The 23,459-nt window shown below is 47.2% G+C and overlaps 1 protein-coding gene across 5 annotated transcripts in view; it reads left to right on the top strand.

The window, feature by feature from the left end:
* Window positions 1-23,217, top strand: part of HAT1 (histone acetyltransferase 1) — a 241,655-nt gene extending 218,438 nt beyond the window's left edge. For all 5 annotated transcript variants that reach the window (XM_085645300.1, XM_085645299.1, XM_085645297.1 and 2 more), the window contains one exon: window positions 22,936-23,217. In XM_085645300.1, the coding sequence (XP_085501426.1) occupies window positions 22,936-23,103 (168 nt within the window). In that variant the 3' untranslated portion in view covers window positions 23,104-23,217. The remainder of the gene's footprint in view (window positions 1-22,935) is intronic.
* Window positions 23,218-23,459: the final 242 nt, after the last annotated feature.

Below are 23,459 nucleotides of genomic sequence, written 5' to 3'. Positions count from 1 at the left end.
AACATATTAGTATTATCTAAGGTACAATTACGTGCTAGTGTTTAAAGAGCAGTTAAAATTAGGTTCTAAAGGATAAGACTAAGTTCCAACAGCATAGTTGCAACATTAGTAATGTTCCATGAAGGCAAATTAATGTTAAGTCACGCAAACCATTGAAACAGCAGACCGCACGAAAAAGACATGTCGGGATTGACCGGGGCAGGTATCCTTGTAATATTTGTCATATCAAAGAATTTCCCCCAGGCGTCAGTCTGGATCTGGAGATTTATTCTTTAGCAGTACCCCTGCGCTTCCGTCGTGGTTGCCGGGATGACGTTGCGGTGCCTACTTAGATGCTGCCCCTGTGTGCTGAAGTCCGTGCTAGCCTAGCACAGATCCGGAGAGAGCTACTCCTTAGCCACTTTTGGGCTAGCCTTTTAGCGACGTTTTGTCGTCTACTTTTCAAGTCTATCGACTCCTGGTGCGCAAGGGATGTCTCCATGTTGGACCGGTTTCAAGCCTTGCGGGTCCCGTCACAAGATGTCTGTGACGGACCCGCACCTCGTGTGCTTGTGGTGTCTGGAGCGCGACCACGATCTAAAGTCGTGCTCTGACTGCCGGGACATTGCATCCGAAGTCTTTGCGGGAGGAAGGTCTTGAGACTGTTTGCGGAGCCCCCACTCCCCGTCGCACTCTTAAGTTGTTTAGGTCATCGGGTAAGTCCAAAGACAAGAAGGCGGCAAAGACGCACAAGCGCTCCTCGCCATCTCCCTGTCAGTAGGCTGACGCGACGAGGGATTTGGAACGTCATCGTTCCAAAGCTCTGACTTTGGTGCCTGCTTCGGGGACGACTGCCCCGAACCCGCCCCCCCCCCCCCATTTCAGTAGCCAGAACCTCCACAGCCCAACGTTGACAGTTTTACGAGGCCTTACACTTTGCTTTTGGGCAGCCCAACTCCGCCGGCGCACCTTTGGGCCCCGCATAGCGGGTCGGGGGTCCTGGGCCTCCTATGCCGGTAGCTTTGGCGCTGGTGGACCCCCCGGATCCAGGCCTGGATCCGGATCCATGTCGGTCGATATCACTCTACCCTTCTCTGGTGCCGGTTCTGACGACAATGGCCCCCGTCGCTGGCCGTGCCCCCAACCAACGCCGTCCCATCCTCATCCCAGAGTTGGACCCGGAGCTGGACCGTTGTCAGCCGGTGTCGAAACAGACGCTGGAATGTACTTTTTTTCCCCTGTTCATCCCTGGTGTTTCCTATTGACCAGAGGGTGGTGATGAGGACTGGGAGGGGTAGCTGGACACTTTAACTGACCAGCTGGAAGAACCAGACTGGCGAGAGGACCTGGGTGATGCTAGTAGTCTGAACACTTCTCCAGACACTGGCTTGCTTTCTCAGCTTTCCGTGGATACGGAGGAGGGAGCATCCTAGGCTGTGGTGGTGCAAAGGGCAGCCGAGGTCTTGGGCCTTGAGATCCCTTCAGTGACAATCGGGACTAACCTCCTGACAGAGTTGCTTCAGCCTGCCGCTTCCTCCTCTGAACCTCTATTGCCGTTCAATGTGGTCCACACTGACGTCCTCCTGGGCACCTGGTCCAAGCCCAGCACAGTGGCTCCTGTGGAGATGACAATTGCCCGGCCCTGGATGACCCAGTGTTCCTGAGCCCAACACCCTTCCCCCTGAAAGCTGGGTGGTCCAAGCCTCTTCTTTGAAATGTGCATTCCCTTCTGCTCCCCCAGATAGTGAATCCAGGAAGCTGGACCATCTTGGGAAGCGTATGTTCTCTTCCTCCAGCTTGGCACTGCAGTCAGTGAATACTGCTTGCCTCTTGGGCCACTACTCCCATACTATCTGGGATACTGTTGCGCAAGTGCTGCCTCAGTGCCCGGAGGAGGCCCCAGCCGTTCTCTCCCAGGCAGTGGCAGATGGGAGCGACGCACCCAAATTCGTCATCAAATGTGGACTGGATAGCACCGACTCACTAGGCAGAGCATTTGCCACATCGGTAGCCCTTAGGCCCTACGCCTGGTTGAGGACATCTGGCTTTTTGAGGGATGTCTAGTCAACCTTGATAAACTTGCCCTTTTGATGGCCATCTTTTTTTGGGCGACAAGCAGGCTTGCCGCTGGAGCGCTTCAAAAATTCTAGGGCTATGGCCAGGTCTTTGAGCCTCACTGCACCTTCTGGCCCACTCCAGTCTGCTTTTTGTCTTTTTCGTAGCTATGGAAGGGGTGCCCAGTCGAGTCACCGGTTCATTCAAGCTGCCCAGTCTCTGCATGGCTGCAGATGTGGAACCCAGCGACCTCACAGGTCTGGGAGCCAGTGGGCAGGCCAGTCCACCCTCCAAGCCTTACTAGTCTGATGTTTCAGGCCCATCAACGGCGAGGTGGAGCAGGATTCGCCACTGGCAATCGATCACGTTGGACAGGTGGGTTTTTCAAATTGTCCGAAGGGGCTACTCCCACGCTTTCTAGACTACCCCTCCCTCCATGCCACCATCTTTCGATAGCATGTCGGAGGATCATTTGGCACTTTGCCGCCAGCAAGTCTCAGCTTTTTTGACCAAGGGAGCTATAGAGTGGGTCCCTGTGCCAGAAGTAGCTTGTGGTTGCTACTCCTGCTACTTTCTGGTGCCCAAGAAGGACAAAGGCCTGCATCCTAATTTAGACCTCCGGGCCCTCAACCGATTCCTCCGGAAAGAGATGTTCAAAATTCTCACGTTAGCTCAGGTCTTGTTTGCCCTCGATCCTGGAGACTGGATGGTGGCTTTGGACTTGCAGGACACTCATTTCCATATTTCTGTCCTGCCAGCCCACAGATGCCATCTATGGTTCATGGCAGGCCATGAGCACTTTCAGTTCACCCTGCTCCCCTTTGGCCTTACCAGTGCCCCTCTGGTGTTCACAAAGGTGATGGCGGAGGTTGCAGCTCATCTGCGCAGATCAGGGATTCCAGTCTTCCCCTATCTCGACGACTAGCTGTTGAAGGTGGGCTCGCCCCAGGCTGTCATCTGCCACCTCCAGACTACGGCGGACCTCCTGCATTCACTGGGGTTCACTATCAATGTGCCAAAGTCACACCTGACTCCCTCTCAGACCCTCTCTTTCATCAGAGCTGTTCTGGACACATTGCAGTTTCGGGTCTATCCTTCCGAGCAGCGGTTATAACTATGTTTAAGCCTCTATCCTGGATTTCAGTGAGAATGACTCTGAGGCTGCTGGGCCTCCTGCATCCTCCTGGTGGATCATGCCAGATGGCTTATGCAGGCTCTGCAGTGGGACCAGATGTTCCAATGGGCGCAGCATCAGGGGAATCTTTCCAACTGTGTTCAGATCTGAGGGAACTGCATGACAACTGCAGTGGTGGCTAACAAACCAGGCCTGGTTCAGAGGCAGATCCGTCTTCCTTCCCCAACCAGATCTAACAGTAGTGACAAATGCGTCACTCCTGGGATGGGGCAGCGGAGATCAAAGGCGTCTGGTCTCCGGCGGAGTCCGGGCTCCACATCAACCTGCTGGAGCTCCGGGTGATCACACTGGCACTGAAGGCATTCCTTCCCTCTTTCAAAAATAAAGTGGTGCAGGTGTTCACAGACAACACCACTGACATGCGGTACTGCAACAAACAGGGCAGGGTGGGGTCATGGGCCCTCTGTCAGGAGGCTCTTCGCCTCTGGACATGTTTGGTACATCAGGGCATGACACTGGTGGTTCAACACCTGGCAGTTTCTCTAAATGCCAGGGCAGACAAACTCAGCCTTCAGTGCTTGGTCGATCACGAATGGCGTCTTCATTCAGAGGTGGTGCATGGTCTCTTTCAGCGGTGGGTAGAGCCTTGGGTAGATCTGTTTGCCACCAAAGAGAACGTGCAATGTCAGCAGTATTGCACGTTGGAGTTTTCAAGGTGGCACTTGCTCGGCGACGCTTTTCGTTGCGAGTAGAACTGTGGCCTCCTGTACGCCTTTCCTCCTGTACCACTTCTGCCCGAGTGCTCAATAAGATCAACTGTGAGCGGGCCCAAGTTATTCTTGTGGCTCCGAACTGGGTATGAAGAGTCTGGTACCCCGAGCTCCTGAGCATGGCCATCGATCCTCCGATCAGATTGCCCCTTCGGGAGGCTATTTTGTTGCAGCAGCAGGGCGTGGTTCTTCACCCGAACTTGTCCAGTCTTCATCTCCTTGCGTGGAGTTTGAGCGGCGACAGTTGACAGCTTTCGACCTTCTGCCCGAAGTCTGTATTGTCACCTTGGCAGCCAGGCGCCCCTCCACTAAATCGGTATATCGCCTGTAGATGAAAGAAGTTTGTGACTTGGTGCACAGCAAAGGCTGTGGATCCCCATTTTGCCCCTCTTTCAGAGGTCCTCTTGTTCATACTTTCTTTGGCGCAGCAGGGCTCTCCTCTGGGCACTCCCGAAGGCTATCTTGCTGCTATCTCTGCCTTTCTTTGACTGCCAGATCAGCCATCCTTATTTAAGTCCCCTATTGTAATTAGATTCTTTAAGGGCATTACTCATCTATTTCCGCCATCTCCTTAGATAATACCCCAGTGGGACTTGAATCTTGTGCTGATCTCTCTTATGTGTGCTCCCTATGAGCCCCTCCATAACTGTCCTCTCAGGCTCCTTACTCTGAAAACTGCCTTCCTTGTGGCCATCACCTCTGCTCGCAGTGTGAGTGGGTTTCAAGCTTTGTCTTCCAAGCCCCCTTTCTTCTCTGTGCATCAGACAAAGTGATGTTTAGAACAAGGCGTTTCTCCTCCCTAAAGTGGTTACACCATTTCATGTAGGACAGTGTCGCCTTGCCCACCTTTTTCCCACCTCTGCACCCTTCCAAGAAGGAGAGACTCCACCATCTGGACCCTAAACGTGTGTTGTTGTTCTACCTTGACCGCCTCAAAGATTTCCGGGTGGACGATCAATTTTTTATTGGACATGTTGGTCCCAAGAAAGGTTGGGCTGTTCAAAAACGTACCATCTCTCGATGGGTTGTCCTTTGCATAAAGAGCTGCTATGCTTTAGCAAAGATGGATCCACCTGTGGGGCTGCGTGCTCATTCCACTAGGGCTATGGCAGCAACCACTGCATTGGCACGTTGAGTCCCACTGCTTGATATCTGCCATGCAGCAACGTGGGCATCTCTGCACACATTTACCTCATCTCTGCACACATTTACCTGTCATTGCTGCCTGGACAGCCAAGTCCTGAGGAACGGCTATTTAGCCCGTTCAGTCCTCTCTAGTCTGAACTTGGTTCGCAGACCCTCCTTAGGGGATGGTATTGCTGGGGTATCTATTCTAAGGTAAGGAATCTACAACTGTCTTTCATATGAACAAGTTACTTACCTTCGGTAACGATGTTTCTGTAAGAGACATAGGTTAGTTGTAAATTCCTCACAGCCCCACCCATCCTCCCCACTCTGCAAACTGACTTATAGGGATAAGGACTCCCTTACAGGACCCTAGTTGTGGCACGCCAGTGGTCAGTGTCTTTCATGGCTCTGTGCTTCTGGCGTGGAAAGTAGTGTCAGAACTGACGTCCGCGCACAGGAGCAGTGTCTAAGTAGGCACCGCAATGTCATACCAGCGACCACGACGCAGTCGACAGACGCCACCTACCGACGTGCAGGGGTACTGCTAAAGAAAAATCCCTGGATCCCGACTGACCCTGGGGGAAAGTCTAAGGTAAGGAATCTACAACTAACCTATGTCTCTTACAGATACATTGTTACTGAAGGTAAGTAACTTGTTCAACAATGAAAGCCAATGGTATGCAACTAGATTTATTTGCAAAATTTGCATAGTTGTGTCCAAGCCACTCTAGAAGATGTGTAATCTCTCAAACGGCAATAGTTTGAACAGTATAGTTATCAGTATCCTGAAGTAATGAACATTAGATCATAGACACATAAAACTGACTCGTCTTCGGAACTACTCACCAAGAATCTATAACAGAAACAATAATTGGTAGCACAAGTGGGTGACCATTCATAATAAGAACAAGTACACCCACACACACCGAAACATAGGGCATATCTCACCAGTGTCAAAACTATACACTTTCAAGATGCAATTAGAGAAGGAAAAGATGTAAAATTCCAACATCAGGATTTTGGCCTTAGTAAATAATCATTCATAATTGGAATAGGTGCACTCATGATAGGATCTAAAGGATGCAATTGAGTAAAGAGGAAGATGTAACACTGCCATAATGAGGCGAGATCCAGAGTGACCGAGGAATAGCAGAGACCAAAGTAAGTACATTCAAATTAAGGAAAGTGCGATGTTGTCAGAGGCACAATAGCATGAAATAAGGACACAGTGTACATATATTGTATAATCTGTGTAACTGGTTCGGCATGTGGAAAGACACCATCCGAAGCTGCAAAGCTTGTTCCCACTAAGAAGACCTAGTGGTACAAACAAGTAGAGTTCAATTGGCAAACAGAAAATTATGTAGTTCCCTATCGACATTGAGACCTCAGTCAACAGCACGTAGCCTGATAAGCCACTTTGCTTCTTGTTAATTTAGCAGGGCTACTTCGTTGCCACTGTGTTGGAGCATCTTCCCCAGTTCCAGCACATGACACGTGATCCTAATGTCATCTTTATCTGCATGCATTAAGTTGTAATGTATTGCTAGAGGCTATCTGCTATCCCTATTCCGAATGGCACGTATGTGTTCCGATATTATTTCCCTAAAGCATCTAATTGTGCTACCCACATATATTGGGGAACAGTGACCAATAATAACCTAATTCACAAATTTACTTCCACAGTTGCTAAAATCGTGAATAGAGAAGCATGCACTATTGTTAAATTGAAATGTGCTAGTTTTGTCCAAACTCAATGGATGGATGTTACACTTGCTGCATTTGAAAAATCCTTTTGGTTTAGGCAGTAGCCATGTGATGGCGGCAGCCCAGGGGTTCAGGTGGTAAGAAACTTTGGCATATTCTGTTGCGGATAATGGTGCCTTTTTTCAAAACAATTTTATGCTTGGTGCTTTCTAACTTTAAGTCTAGAGTCGAGATATGCCAGTGTTTGCGCATGATGTTATAGATCTCATTACTATTTCTAGTGTATGGAGTGATGCGTGCTAGAAGGTGTTTACGTTTATTCTTATTACATGGGGTTCACAAAGATGATAAATCTTGTCTCCATTTGTTTGAGTTCCAAGTTTAATTCATTCTCCTCGCTACAGTTCCGCCGAAGGCGGACCATTTCCCCAAACAGAATGGCCTGAATCTGGTGTCTGGGATGCTTACTGGCAGCGTTTAAAACAACATTGCATGACGTTTTTCTGTACAGACAAGAGGCAATTCGAGAGATGTGTGTGTAAATCGTCACATCTAGGAATTCTGCAGAAAATATACTGTTATGTTAGGTGAATCTCAAGTTGGAATCGTTATTGTTCAAATAAACCACTAGGTCATTGAACATGGTCTCTGAGCCTGTCCAGATCATAACAATATCGCCTATGTACCTGCCCCAAAACAATATGTTGGCAGTCAGGGCAGGTACACACATTCTCCAAAGGTGGAACTTTTCAAAATAACCCATGTAAAGTTTGGCATACGACAGACATTTTTCTCCCATCGCCACCCCCAATATCTGTTTATGCCACTGTTGATTATGGAGCAAGATGTTATTTTCCTATACCATGCGTCTCAGTGTATTCCATAAGTGTGGCTTTTCTGTTCCCAGAATGTGGCATACAGTAGTGATGCCATTGTCTTTGGGTATACAGGTGTATAGATATTTGACCTCCAACGTTGCAAAGGAGATAGCCTCTCTCCATTCAACGTCCGTCAACTCTCCATTCAACGTCCGTCAATTTGTTTAACAGATCTTGGGTATCCAGTAGACACAATGATAAGTTTGCCACCAAAGATTGTAAAAAAAATGATCAATAAATTAAAAGTTTTAACCCGCTCTATCGGATTTGCATAGATCCTAAAGGTCGATCTTAGCTTGGCCTTCGATTTCATTCCCATGAACTTAGTTTTCTGTGTTAATAGTTTTGTGAGTTTACAGTAAAGTTCAGATCCTTCCAGTAGCCTTCAGTGCTAGGATGACCGCATCATCGGCGAACATGAGGATCGAGATTTGGTCCTTCCCCAGCTTGGGTACATCCAAGGCAAGATTGCAAGCCACTTCCCTATGTTGTTGTTGTAAATGTTAAATCAATCAGTACTTGTAAAGCGCAGCACTGTCACCCCTAAGGGTATCTTTGAGCTGGAGATGAAGCTGGTGCTATCACGCATGCCTGCCTGACCCCAGTAGATCTACCAAACCTGGCCATGCATTTGCTTTTGGGACCATATTTTACAACTGCTATGTCGTCAGTAAGGAGAATAATTAGCAATTTTAATAGATATTTGAGGACAGCTTGTTCTCCAAAGTGCGCCAAAATATTGTCCGGTCCACGCTATCAAAACCTCTTGTTAGGTCTATAAAGGCCAGGAAAATAGGTGAATTTCGAAGAGTCTCATATTTCAAACAAATCCTGTCTTGTCGCAGGACTTGATCCATTGTACTCTGTACCTTGCGAAAGCCAGCTTGAAGGTGAAACAATGTACAGTTATCCTTCGTCCAATATTCCAGGCGAGAAAGCTGCATTTTACAAAAGATTTTACCTACACCGTCCAGCAGTGAGATTAGGCAATAGTAGGATTATCCCTCTAACCTCTATTATGTATAAGGACTATTATGGAGGACTTCCAAGATTCTGAAACCACACATTTCGCTAAGATGTCAATAAAGGCTGCTGTTAAGGGACACAGCCACAAGTATCGCTGACTTTTTATTATGAATATTTATATTGAACACAAATTTTAGTGGACATGAGATTCTTTTACTTTTATAAAGGAAACTGTGATTTTAGATTGGGGCAGACCGAGGCATGTGGCACTTTAGTAAGGTATATTGCTGACTACCTGAATAATGGAATATCGTTTATTTTAGTGTTAATTAAGTGTTTAAAAATTTAGATTATCGTTGTTGATTGATCATTTTATGCTTAATTGCTATGGTTCTAATTAACTATACAATAAAAATGTTACTCACTCGCAGCCACAAGTCCAGATTCTTTTTTAACACATCTACTGGCACCTTGTCTGAGGCTTTTACCAGTTGTTGATTTTATTTAGCCTGGGCTATTTCCTCTTTGCTAAATGCCTTGTCCTCGTGGTGGTGATTGCACAGGAAGGCTATGGATGTAACTTGGTTCTCTATGGCTCTCTGCGGATCCATGTTTATACTTCGCAAATCAAGCTCCGTAGCTGCTTGATATAGTGAGGCGAAGTGATTTACCCATCTTACAGGGCTTATGTTGGCCTCTAACTTCTTGCCTTGACCTGTGCAGCTCCATCCTATGATTTCCCAGAAGTTGTTTGTATCTTTTAGATCGATTGCATCTTGCAGAGCCCTCCGTGCCTTGGCACTCGGGTTTCTCTTTTTGTATGGTATAAGAAGTTTGTAGGCCCTTCAGGCGTCCAGCAGCTGAGTCTCACCACCCCCAACCCCCACCTCCTCGGGGTGGTCCTTCTTTTTTTGAGAGCTCCTCCTTCTTTTCAGTGCATTCCTTATCATACCAATCAAGGTAGGAGCCTTGCACTGTCATATCCCCGCTTTCTTTTTGAACTAATAATACTGGAGTGGTGGCTGTAAGCACTGACTTGAATGATTTGATCGCGGAGCCAGAATCCTTGGCCTCCACACTCAGCACAGTGTAGATAGCATTCCACTGCAGGTTCTTTGAGAAGTCCACTATTTCTCATTTAATAGGGACTCTGGAAAGTTCTTTCCTGTTACCATTCAGGGTGAGTCTACAGGTATATACAAATTGTCTCAACTGTTCTTAAGTTGAGACTGCAAAATTGACCACAAGGTCAAGTGGATCGTTATCAGTCGCTAATCTTTCTTCTGCATACATATGTTACCAAGTTCGAAGTTTCCAGATTAATCTTGACGTAATCAATAGCGCTGGCACTTTCCCCACGCAAAAAGTTAGTCTCGATGGATTATCAGAAGTGGTCCGGCCATTCAGAGGTCTCAAGCCCATATTTAGGATGGTATTACTTATTTGATCTGCCTTTTTTGATGTACTATAGCCCTTGCATGGGAGATGTGGAAGCCCTTAGGCTCAGTACTCCTCCATTACTTCTTGGTCCTTCAGGACTGGGTGAAGACTGGTGTTCAAGTCTCCACATAGTGTTATCTTTCTCCCCTGATTATTAAGAAATGAGTGAGTGGTGGCGCTTTCTTGCCTTATAGTAGAAAGCAATGTATCTTTCCAAGGATTTTAGGAACATTGAGGTTTCATCCTTCCCACATTGTGGTAAATAGATATTGATAAGATCAATCACTCCATTTCCTTTTTCAAACTTAGTGTTGGATGTTATTGTTTATTCAAAAGAATGATACTGTAGTATTAAGAGTACAGGAGGCTTTAACACATATGAAAGCCATCCTTTGCTCCGTTCCCTTGTTTGACTTGAGACAATTATCTTGAAAAAAATTAACCCCCCTAAGTCTATTTTCTCCTATGCTCCGTTTTCTTGCAGGCAGCAGACATCCTTTAGCTTCATGTATGCTACCCAATCCTTATCTTGCAGCTCCTTGCGTAGACCCGCAATGTTCCAGCTTGTTATCTGCATCTGATGGACAGCTGGTTTAAGGGATCACTGTATTCCCTATAAATAACTGCATGTTTGCCCAACCGTGCCAGTGACCGAGATAGGGTTGCAAGTAGGTGGGATTCGGGGTGACTTTGGGCTGCCCACCTGGTTGGAATTGTGAATTCCCTGCTATGGCTTGGTTTGTTGCTACATGGAACCTTAGTTTCCTAAGATCTGTTTTCAGTGGGAAAGGCTAGGAGGGGGCCACATGCTCTGTTTAGAATTGGATAGAAATCTACCTTCTCTTCAAAATGTGGGTTATGATCCCTTTCAGGGCTCTCCTAAAACATGGGAGGGTATGGCTGAACAGACGGCTTCTAAACTATTACACCCCAGGTTTCCAAATCTTTCACATGCTTGATTATATGTCTGCTGCAGCATAAATACTGCAGAGTGTTAGCATCTGCTACCTCCCCAGCCAGACCCCTCACAGGATTAATCTTATGCCTAGCAGATCATTAGAAGTTATTTGGGCTTAACCTGGTAATGCGTTGGCCAGTTTGAGAATATTGCACATGTTTATCCTTGCATGATTCCCTCTTGAGTGATACATTGGGGTGAAGACTAAAGCGAAACTACCTCTAGGACTTTCATTCATCTGGGTAGGGCAGCTGAACTGTCTATAGGGTTGCAATATTTAAGGCCCAAATGGTGGGCGAGCCAGACCCTGACCCAACATGTTACACAGCATCTGCTTACATAGCATCCTTAGTACAATTTGAAATGTTATTGTTAGGAGCTTGAAGCAGTGGTCACCTGAGTCCATGGAACTGGTAGGGACAGTGTGAAGGAGGAGGCCTAGATCTTCTTCCTCTTCGGCCTTTTGTATCTTTGATAGATTTTGGTATCGTATATGAATTGTTTTTGGGTGCGCTAAGTTGAAATTGAGATTTGGCATGGCGACAGAGGCCAGAGTATCACTTTCCTGCACTAACATGACTCCCTCGCCTCTGGTCATCCAGTGATGTTAGTTGATTGCACATCATCCTGTGCCACCACTCTATTGATGGGCCCGCTTCTTGCAGCTCCTGTTGCCATCATTGGAAAAGGCTGGTCTGGCCCTTCCCTGGGAGCGTGTTCCAGCAGTATTGCACCCAGGGCTCTCACCGGGAGCCCTTGTGGGGCTGCCTTAGTAAGCTGGTAGTGACACACCTGGGGGATAGAATCCAAGCTTGCTTTTAGTGACGTCCAACCTTGTGGCACCTTGGTGCATACAGCTTTATCATCAGTGCAACTACTGAGCAGAGCTCTCTTGCCTTCATTACTCTTTTGGGTTAGTTGCCTGATTAGGTCACTGGCCAGTGGGGAATCTATTGCTGTGTGTAGCTTTCACGGTTTGTCACATAAGAGGCTGGAGTAGGTAGAGGGCAAGTACCGAAGGGATAGATTACTAGGCTGCGGAATCTGCTCACTGTTTAGTGGGGTTTTGAGTATGTTGACCTCTTTCCCCTCCAGAGCCTTAGAAGAAGAGATCAATGTAGGATTTTGTGCACTTGAAGATTGTTCAGGGGGCTTCGGGGGCTGGCGTACCAGTGAGGAAGTTTCCGGGGGCCCAGGGGAACTAGTGACCTTCCCACATGCCTTTCAGTGCCTTTTTTCCCATTTCTTTCAGTCTGTTGAATTTTTTTGCTTGGTCTTATTGAAGATAGGAATCTCCTAATCCGCCTGTTTTAGGATTTGTGTGCCCTAGGGGCATTCCTTATAACTGTTCTCAACATTGTCTTTTCATAGTTCCATTTGCATCCATTATTACCGTTGTCATTCTTTGGGAGAGACTGGCCCACTAGCTCGCTTGTGGGCATCTCCCTTGCCTTTCTTGAGAGCTAAGACTTGCAGTCCTCCATGATTGAGGCTAAGGTTTGTGGAATCTCTTGCACCTTATTCAGTATGGAAGAACAGGGAAACACCTCCCCTGGCATAGCTGGCTATGCGAGTTTACTCTTCACAGCTCCCTCAATTCCAGCCATTCTTTGGTCAATTCTGGTTTTGCGTTCACAGTGCTTAGGGTTACCATTAGTACCTGGATTTGATTGTCCGTTTTCAATGACTTTGAGGTCAGTGCAATAGCTATTGAAGCTAGTATCCTGCACATGGCTTTCATGAAACTTAGAATAGGTTGGGCAGGTGGTGTCCATATTTCTTCGATCGCCCTTCGCTGGTAAGGTTGGAATCCACAAGTAGGTATTTTCCCACATGGCTATTTGTCTGATGACCCCCCTTTTGGCTGTACATCTGCTTTGTTATTACATCTCATATTGATCAGGTCCTCATAGTCTGTGGGAAATTAATCCAATGATGCTCCGGAATCTATTAAGGATCCAGGATCCGGATTAAGCCTGGGACTGTATTTGCACCTTTCAGGGGTCAGGCTGCATCAGCCCTGGACCTTTTCAGTTATTAGTTGACCAGTTCAATGGACTACTTGAGACCTAGTAAAATCCTTGGGAGGTGAGGGGGAGAGCGCTGGGGTCTGGCGCACTTCTGGCCACAAGGAGTGGCTATTTAAGTTTTGGCGATCAGTTGCTATTGCGCCCTGCTCCTCAACTGGCGTATGCCTTCCCGTACGCCTTGTTGTATCCAGTTAAACATCGGCTACTTGAGGGAGCTTCGGAGCTGCTGTTATTAAATTCTGGTCTGTTAATTTCCGGACTGCGCTGTTGGAAACCATCAGTTTAGGCTGCGTAGATACAGGGTTCAAGCCAGGTAGACCAGATAACTGTCGAGGCTGCTGTTGTACCAGTGGGGGAACGTTACAGCAACAGGAGAAATACCAGCAAATATACTCTGAAAGGGACCCAAAATAATTTATGGTGTTGACCAATAATTGCTTGTGCTTGATTTGTGAGGGGGTCTGGACCTGGCTTCTTTTCTCCTGTACACGTGGCTGCACCTCACATAGTGCACTCTATAATACTGGCATATGATTCATCTTTTACAATCTGGCCACAGTGCCTATAATCAGGCTTATGTTAAGGCCACCTGGGGAGACTCCCCGGCCGAATTCATCCTCCATTAATATTTCTGCGTCCTATTTGCCTTCCACGTTCATCCTTAGCTTTTTAGCCCCTGCTTTAGCCCTTGTCACACACCTAATGCGATTTCTGCTGTGCACGGTGCTCTGCTGTAGAATGTATTGCAATGAGTCTCTTCAGTGAGCGCCACCTCACCTTCCCTGGAACTTTGTGTACAATGGTTCCAGGGGAGTGGCACGAGCAGGCTAGAAACCCCCACCCAAAGCTTCTGCTGGGATTTGCAGATTTGGCGTGTACACACTCGAAGAGTAGCTGCTAATGGGCCTGATGGGCCTAACAAGGCCTTTGCAGCTGCAGCAAGGAGTGGAAGTGAGCTGAGTTGAGACTGTAGGGTTGCAGACTGGGAATATTTATGGCCAGCAGTAGGAGGCATAAACGCTAGTGCTGTAACCTGAAGGCTGATGGCTCCCAATAGCCCAAGTCTCAGCATAGCCGGCTTGGCTGGGAGCGAACTGTCAAACAAGCCAACAAGCAACAGGCAGAGGGGTGTGCTCCTAGCACGCAAGCCCCACCAACCTAATGCCCCTGCGCCTGGACCCCATTTCTATAGTAATACTTTGTTCTGCCCCTCATGTAGTTATGCAAGATGCATAGGATTGTTCCTGCGATTAAGTGGGAGTTAATTCAATGTATTTACCTGGGGTGTTGTATGTTCCAGACTTGTAGGCTGTTTTAAGGATGCTTTTGCACCTTTTAAAGCTAGTAATTTTTTAAGAGGAGGGTTTGTGTGAGGTGAAACTTCTTGAAAAGATAATAAATTGAACCTTTGCTTGCATGCATCAGTGACCCTTTCCTTCTAATGTCAAGGTTACATTCACTTACCCTAAACAAGCACTTCAAATAAACTCAAAGGTGAAGGATTCAGGTCATGTGACAGGTTTCCCCTGGTACCAAAAAGTCTGCTTCAACTATATCTGATTAAGGACCTAGAAAATGGCACCAAGCTTCCAGGGAGCTGAATGACCCTTGTTTAAAAAAAATGTTAAACCCCTTCAGCTCTGAAGAATACAAACCTGCATTCTGTGCGTAGGTGTCCCACTCCATCAACTTACTAAGTCACTTAGCATGTTTTTAATTGTGGGCACTTGTTGCAAATCTCCCACCCTGTGCATAGATCAGAGGACTTGGTTTCACTTTGTTGCAATGACACTGAAGACTTGCACTGGGGAATAGAGCCTAGCTTCTCCTGTGGGCAATTCCTGTAGTAGTTATTCCTACAGTAATAAGTTTCATTGCTCTCCGCAGTCTCTCAGTAGCAGCGAACTCGTCAGCACTCAGTTCTAAATTCTCCCTTGGCACTTCACCTCAAAGGGAATGTAGACTCCATTGGAAACCTAACTGATAGCTGGATCAAAAACAGCAGAACCCGTTCTAGCTCTTTTCTGACTTAATCACAGGTTTTGCTTCTGTGTAGTACTTCATTCCTAGCTCAGACCTCTGTTTGAGGCTGTATTCACTCTTTTTCAAAGTGTAGTCACCACTGATTGTCTACAGGCTCCAACCCTCATTGTTTCTTACTCCTGCCAGGTGATCTTATTGCATCTGAATTCCAAATAGGACCAGTTTGCTTGATGGCTAGGCAGGAGGTCTGGAATTCCTCAGGGACAGCCTTATTTTGGACTGGAAAGTAAGGTTTCTGTGTGCCTTTCCTGCGACTCCTGAAGGTCCTACAGAAGATCCTTGGTAACTCAGCATGTTCATAGTCTGAGATAACTTTATCTTGCCAAGTTTTTTTCTAGGACCTAGTTCTTCTACTTCAGGAGGAACACATATGTCTCCCCCACAGGAGAGGCCTTCCAATGGAATGGGGAAGCGTTCTACATCCTGCTCTACCATTGCTCATCTGTATTGTTCCTGAAAAGTTTTTGATCACATTGGCCTATCTACAGAAAACCTGGATATCCTGGCAGCCGTAAGGAGGTTGTACACTAGGCAAAAATTGCAGAGGTTCTGCCATTCTGCCCAAACAGAAGTACAGTCCATTTACTTTCTTGCTGAATGTCATTACTTTATCACTTCTTGTAGCTGAATCAGATGGGCATCTTCAAAACCCACCTAGAGGTAATATAATCTTATTAGTCAAGGCCTAGGTACTTACAAATTTAGCATGCCATCAACTTTTATGAGCCTGATACTCCGGTTTCTTCCAATTAGATGCCCAGTGTTCTGTTGAGACCTTAATCAGATTCTAGCAAACCTGACGCATGACCATTTTGACCTGTTGGCTTCTCTTAAATGTTATGTTGCATTTTATTTTATTTTTGGGGGATAAGCAGTGGGGATATCTTTTCTTAGCATCTTAAAACCTGACTTAAGATTGTGCTGGGATTCACTTCTCTACAAACCGCTTGGTATTCTGTTCCAAGGGTAGTTAATGGAAATCTGCTGGTCTTCCGAGTAGGAAAAGGTTGCAGATCAATTTTGGTACCGTTAGTCGATGTGGATAGACCTAACCACAATTGTTGGTCTGCAAACCAGTCATTATATGTAAATTGAAGTAGTTGTGCTGGAGACATGCCAGAAATGGCAGTGTCTAGCATGCTGAAGGTTCACACAGATGTGCAGTTAAAGGCGGTCTGTTTTGTTTTGACTGTTTTGGCATAGCCATTTACAACATGTTTATACACCCAAAAGATGATTTGACGCTGGCTAATTTGCTGATTGTTTTCTGTTGCTTAAGCTGGAGAAAGTGTGCTGAGGAGACAACTTAAACATATAGAACCAACAAGAATGTTGAAAACCATTTCTACAGTTCATGATTTTTCTAGTCTGGGACTAGGTTAGGTTCCCGTGGCCAGAAATACTGATCACACAATTCCTGTTACCATAAATAACAGCCACTATACTACCATACGCTATTAGGATACTCGGACAGTGACTGTTCACTTCATGCCTAACTACCAACATGTATGCCTGTAATCTAGCAGCAACACCCAGCTACGTGGAGAAGTAGCTTTGTGTTGGTGTACATGTACGAATAGCTGCCTGGAGATCTGATGAGGTTTGCCATGAAACAAACTTAGTGACTTAGAGAGCCCTCCGGCACACCACAGGTCACTGAACAAAGCTCAGAAGAGTATAAAAGGGAAGCATACTGCCTTGGCGCAATTGTTCCAAAGGAGTCAAACCATTTAAGTATGGTCCAAATACCTGCAAGTGTATTGGCTACTTAGTGTGTCCGACTGTCTCAAATGTCACAGTGAACGGGAGAACATGAAACGCTCAACATCGTACACGATACTGAAGAGGTTTTCTGCCAGCCCAGATTTGGTGCATAACTTCCCATGTTGGATGGACACCATATCCTGAAGCACCTTTACTGCAGCAGAGAGCGGGGAGACAGGCAGAAGATTGTCCAGATTGCTTAGTTCCAATTAGTTTCTTCCAACTCTGTGTAAACCCTGGCACTTTCTGGGCCTCACTGACTACGGCAGTGACTGTTGAAGTATTGGGAATAGCAAATAAATATGGCACAATGCACAATATGGTAAGCTGCATGTTCCGTGCTGGACAATGTTCTGCTGGGGGGATCTGTAATTGAAGGCAACTCTGGCCCAAATGGAGGCATATGCTGCAGCTTTGCAGGCCTCCCTTGGGCCCTCTCCCGTCCCTGGGGCATCCTCAGGGCCTCAGCTTCTTGTGGGCTCTCCGACGTATTTGCCGATGGGTTTGCCCTTGGCGCCAATTGAGCCTCTACCCGCCAAGGACGTCGGATGTGTGGTACCGTTAGGGCGCGGCCCAATTGGGTCCCCCTCTGCGGTCCACGTGGAGTTGTTAGAGCGTGGCCTGCCGGGGTCCCCCTCTACGACCCACAGCGTCTCCGCTGCGCCGCATAGCCCCGCTGGGTTTCCTGCGGCGCCGCAGGTGGTTGCCGGTGCTCATAGCCCTGCTCTGAGCACACCCCAGGCTCCCGGTCAGACGGTCGCCTGTCCGGAGCCGGCTCGCCTCCCCAGCTCCACCTCCATTGCTTTCTCTGGAGTCAGAGCCTGTTCATATGCCCCGGGCCGGGCAGGCGGCTGCCTGTCCAGAGCCGGGGTCGGTGTCGTACCGGCGTCGGAGGCTCGCCTTCTCGGCTCCGCCCCTGCTCCTTTCCCCGGAGTCAGAGCCTAGCATGGAAAAGGTGGATTTGGCGCAGGGCCGGGGCCAAAAGCCTACCTCGCCGGCTCCGGCGTCTGCTCCTTCCTCGGAAGGGGAACTTATCATAGTCTCGGCGCCGGATGGTGGAGAGTCTATGCCGGACGTAGCCGAGTCGGCGTCTAATGACGCTGGATTGGCGCCCACTTGCGTCGCTTCGGCGCCGTATCAGCGCAGAATTTTGGACTCTTCGCAGAGGCCTCGGGAGGGAGTTTGGTGCCATCTTCTAGCCCACCATCACCGGACGTACTGTTGCCTGTGCCCCCCTTGGAATTTGTTGAGCTTCCTCGGGAGCTCCCAGATCCAGCAGGCTCTTCACCTCCCCAGGAGAGCAACGTCAGGATCCTCATTCTTCAATGGGACTCCCTTCTGTGGAACATTGGTCGCACCCTCACTGTCTGGGGAGGGTCAGTTTACAACCCTCCCCCACTGATGAGTTGTTGTCTCCTCCACGGAGGGCTACAGAGGCCGGTGAGGCTTTTTTGAGGGTGGTCTCATTGGCCACCCGCATTTTGAGCATGCAACCCCCTTCTGCCCCCTTATCTGTCGACCCCTTGCTTGAGGTCCTTCATCGGGTGTCCGGGACTGTGGAGCCGCTTCTACCCTTTGAGGCTTCCCCCTATGATACCCTTTTAGGTACCTGGGTCCGACCAGCTTCAGGTGATCCGGTGGCTTGTTCAGTTTTGCACCGCCTCCGTCCAGCTCCGCATGATCCTGTTTGTCTTTTTGTACACCCTGATGTGCAAGGGTTTGTGTTGCAGACTGCTTTCCCCTCCCTGCCTCCTCTAAGGCTTCCTCCCTCTCGGGAGTCCCGATGGCTAGAGTCATGGGGCAGGAAAGTCTTTGCCTCCACTAGTATGACCCTACGATCCTTGAATACAATGTGTATTTTAGCACTGGCTACTTAGTATTTGCTTTCGGCCACCTCTGAAGGTGCTCGGGTTGATCTCCGCCTCCTCCGGGATGGCCGCGACCTTACCGAATTCACAATCCGCTCAGCTTTAGATACTGCGGATTCTTTGGGACGTGCTATGGCATGCTCTGTTGCCTTAAGGCGTCACGCTTCGTTACACGATAGTGTCTTCCCCGAAAATATCCGAGAGCGACTGGTTGACTTACCCTTTGATGGGGTTTTGCTTTTTGATGCTCACGCCGAGTCGGCTGTTCATCGACTCATTGCGGGCTTTCGTCCTCCCACTTAGGTCTTCGTAGGCCTTTCTTCTGTGGTGGTACTTTTTCATTTCGCATCCTTTAGCTGCGCTCTGTGTTTTACATTGGCGGTGAGCCTTACGTCTTCTTTTCCTGTGGTCAAGGGTGATTACCATTTTATTGGCATCCCTAGGATGCGTTTTGCTTTGGGCCGCCAGTTGGTCCGTGTACCACAGATTGCTGTGTCTGGTCCTCTGACTGTGGTATTGAGCCGGTGGCTTAGCTGGGTAATGTCATACGGCTCGGAACTCATGTTCACGAGTTTGGTTCATTACTGCGCTCTTTTGGCTTGGCCTATTGCCCTAAGAGGTGTTCCCCGTTGTTTGGGGGTATGCACTCTCCATGTGGGGTATTGGTATGCTTTGCTTATTTCACCTGGGCCTGGAGATCCTGTGGGCTCCATGCATCGCTTGGGTATCGCCGTTGTACGGCGTTCTAGGTTTTTCCCTGGTGCCATCTTCTTGCGTCCTGGTCATCCTGCCTGTTGCCTGTTCCACCTCCTTGGGAGGTTTCTTGCTCTCTTCTTCAAAAACGGCTCCTACCTGCCCTTACTGTACTAGGTATGCTCTGGTATAGACATGTTCATCCTCCTGGCTTGTTCTGTCTCTACATATTTATATGTTTATACATTTATGTATATGTGCAGGTTGCTTTGGTATTACTCTTCCTACATCGCCACCTCTTTTCGGGGCTGCGATGTGTGGGGGAGCTTTTCTGAGTGGTTGCAAGTTGCCCATTAGTTCCTCCTTGCTTCCACTTACTGGGGTGATTTCCCAATTCGACAAATGCTCCCTTTTTGGTGTTCCACACCATACGTGCCTTTTCTGGACTGTTCGGTCTCGGATTCTGAGGCTCTTTCCGTTTGTTAAGGCTATGCCTGTGGGACAGCTCTTATGATGGCAGTGGTCCTTGACTGCTGCCTGCAAGTCGATATTGTGGGTTGTTTCTCGCTTTGGCTTCATACTGCCCGGTCGGGCACTTTTAAGCTTTTTGTGTAAGCCATTTTTAGGTCTCTGTGGCCGTTTGCCTGCTGCGTGTTTCTACCTGCTTCAGCGGGTTTAACATTGATGCTATTTTCACCTATTTCCCCTTTTTAGGATTAGGTGTGCACTTGCCGTGTTTCTTGTTCCGCCAGCTATTCCAAGCGCATTGCTCAGGTTCTAGCTCTTGCTTTTGGGCTTTTGGCACCTGCGCCTTCAGCCTTCCTTCTATGGGCTAGTCTGTTAGGCTCTGGTTGCATCTCTTCTGGTTCTTTTGAACTTGAGTCTGTCTCCTGATTGTGCGCCATTAAGCGGAGAGTGGTCCTTCTTTCTGGCTCAGACAATTCTACCTGTCCCCTTTTTAATATGGGTGTGGTGTAGCGCCATTCTGGCATTTTTAGGATATCTCCCATCCCGTTATTTCTGCTCTTCCGAGATGCTTTTGGTTGCTGTCGGGCTGTTCCACCACAGCCTCCCCCCTGTATCCGTCACTCTGTTGCCGGATCCATGCTTGGCGCGATCTGTCACAGACCCACCTCCCGTTTGGGGTATGGCTGTGGTATCTATTCTAAGTTAATGAATCTGCGGCTAGATGTCTCTATCAGATGTACGAGTTACTTACCTTCGGTAACGATGTATCTGGTGGAGACGTTGTCTAGCCGCAGATTCCTTAACGCCCACCCAGCATCCCCGTTCTGCGAGGACCTTGCCAAGTCGGGTTCTCTGCTGGCCCCCCTGTTACAGTTGGCATGGGTTTTTTCTCTCGTAGGTGCTTACATTGTTGCGTCCCTTTGAGACTGGCCATAATACCACTGACTCCCTCTCAGGGGTTTCTGTCACAATTCTACTGTTGCCTCCCTCTCAAAGGTTTCTTATCTGTAAAATAAGGCCTTTTCAATTGTCCTTCACCAGGAGATTCCTCTTCCTTTTCTTCTTCTCCTGCGGTCTTCCGCCTTCTCTGTTGGCTCAGGGTTCTGGGCTCCTCTACTGTAGTCTTCTTTGGGGCTCTGTTCGCCTCTGTTGCAGACCTCCGTTACTACAGGGGCAGTGCCAGACTTTTCATTCCTGCGGTGGACTGTTCTCTCTCTGCTCCGTTGTTGCTGGACGGCACGGTTCTGCATGGTACTGACAGTATATTTTTGTCTGTTATTCTGCATGGTACTAACAGTCCGTTTCTGTCTGAGATGTTCTTCCCTTCTTACACTACGGAAGGATCTTCGCTTAGCTTGCGAGGTTCTTTCTCACAGCTCTTTCACCTATATGTAGGTAGTGTCTAATTCTGTCTTTCACGATGGTGTCTGCACCATCCTCCTTATTTATTCACGGATTTTCATCCATCGCACACTGTTCCCATACTTTCACAGTTTTTTTTATTGGTGACTCCGCGTTGTCGCGGAAAAGTTTCTCCGAAGAAAACTGACGTCAGGGCAGGGTCGTGTGGTGCTGTCCCCCGGCACGCAAAGGAGCTTCTGCAAGTTTTTCTGCATCCAGTCTGACGCCTGGGGATATTCCAAGTTAAGGAATCTGCAACTAGACAACATCTCTACCAGATACATTGTTACCGAAGGTAAGTAACTCGTACTTATTGAACCACGAAAAAGTGTGTGACCAGCAGTATGAGTTAGTCTCATGACCAACTGTGAAAAGTCTAGGTTTTAAAGCCAGTGAAATTGTGTTCAGATGTCTTTCTATGGAGTTTGAGAGAAGGCAAGAAGTACCTAATCGGTAGAGAAGCTTGAACCAGGCACACACTCGGCTATCAAGTGGCCACTCTTAATGGGTGAAGGACTGCAAAGCATGGGTACATTCGCAGATTGCTAGTTAACTGCCCAGTGAGTGTCCTGAGACATGGTAGGCTTGCTTCAGACCAGCCTGTACACCGAGCTGTAGCACGATCGTGCAGCTGTTGCCATTAAATCGCCAGTGGGTGGGGAGGGGTAGTAAGCAGACAAATGAGACATTCTCCAAGATAATTCATTAAACTAAGCCATTCAAGAGAACAGGCCATGAACAAAATGCAAAAATGAAGAAATCACTAAAGAAAAGTCTTAATTATACAGTAAGACTAATTCAACCAAAGCCACCACGGCAGTTTAAACTAAACCAAAGCCACAATAAAAATGACTGAAACGAAGCCAGTCACCTTCAGGATAACTACCCTTTTGAAACAAATTGAATGCAGACTTCTGCCATTACTTAGCTGAATATAAGTGCCACCGTCCGGTCACTTTTGTGTCCTTATGGTGGAAGTTTAACATTTGTTGACGGAAAAAAAAAAGTCTGTGTACTAATAGTACCTGGGATTGTTTTTTCCCCTTAAAGTTCTAAATATGAATCTTCAAATCTTGTCAGCAAGTTACACTTTTATGCTGCGAGGAAGTGTAGAAAGTGCACAGACATCGGAAAACACTTGTGATTGGGAGGAGGAAGCAGCATTTTTTTTTTTACGGAGTTTTATATAGCACTTTAACTTACGCCTTTTCCCGAGCCCTTGTGTGGTCCACAGTGGTAGTGACGAGATGTTGCCTTCTAGTTACGGCCAAAGATATGATGAGCAGAGTTTTTAATTCGAAGCTTTGGACGTACCTTGCCACGGTTTAAGTCAAATCATTGCTTCGCGCCCACAAACTTGCCTGCAAGTGCACCTGTAAAAACATGCAACTACGATTGCTCGGCTAATGCCAACCAGTTTTTTGTTCTACTGAACTGACCTTAGATGTTGGCCTGTTGTCAGCGCTTGTAAGCATCTGTGACCCATAGGAGTACACTCTTGTAATTACTGCATAGAAAACTGTATTTTTTTTTTTTTTTGATAAACAAGTTTTTATTGTTTTGAGTGATACAACATACAAAGAAAACTGTATTTTTAATGCAGGATTATCAAAGTTTGAGTGAAAACTAAACTAACTTTTTGTTTTTTTTAGAAAAACCAAAGGGAGATGGCCAAGATGAAAAAGTGCCTCAAACCCGAAGAGCTGACGAACCAGATGAACCAAATAGACCTAAACCTACAACATAAACAGTTGGAAGAGAGCTACCAGCAGCTTGTCTCAGATTACCGAAGCATCCTAGAGCGCCTTGCGCAAGCATAACCAGTCTAATTTTGTGTACAGATATTTGAAAATTTGAATATGTAATGTGTCTAAATTGTTAATTAAGATTTCATGTAAACTTGTATTCATATTAAAACATGATTTTTCTTTGTTGCCTTTCTGTGAATCTGATTATTGTCTTAGTCTTAGAACAAATTGCCATGCTTTAATTCCTAGGGCACTCAGCCATGACACTACAGAAACATGTAATATTTCAGTGATATTTATAATTTTTACGTAACGAATGAGGACTTTAGCAACGTTTGTTGGCTTCCTGTGCATCAGATTATTTTCTTTGGTTAAATTGCCATGCTTTAAATCCTAAGGCATTCGACCACGACACTACGGAAACATGT

Source organism: Triturus cristatus, chromosome 3_1 (genome assembly GCF_964204655.1).
Source record: "Triturus cristatus chromosome 3_1, aTriCri1.1, whole genome shotgun sequence".
Taxonomy (NCBI): domain Eukaryota; kingdom Metazoa; phylum Chordata; class Amphibia; order Caudata; family Salamandridae; genus Triturus; species Triturus cristatus.
Note: the sequence above shows the minus strand (reverse complement) of the source record. Positions and strands in the feature narration are given on the sequence as shown.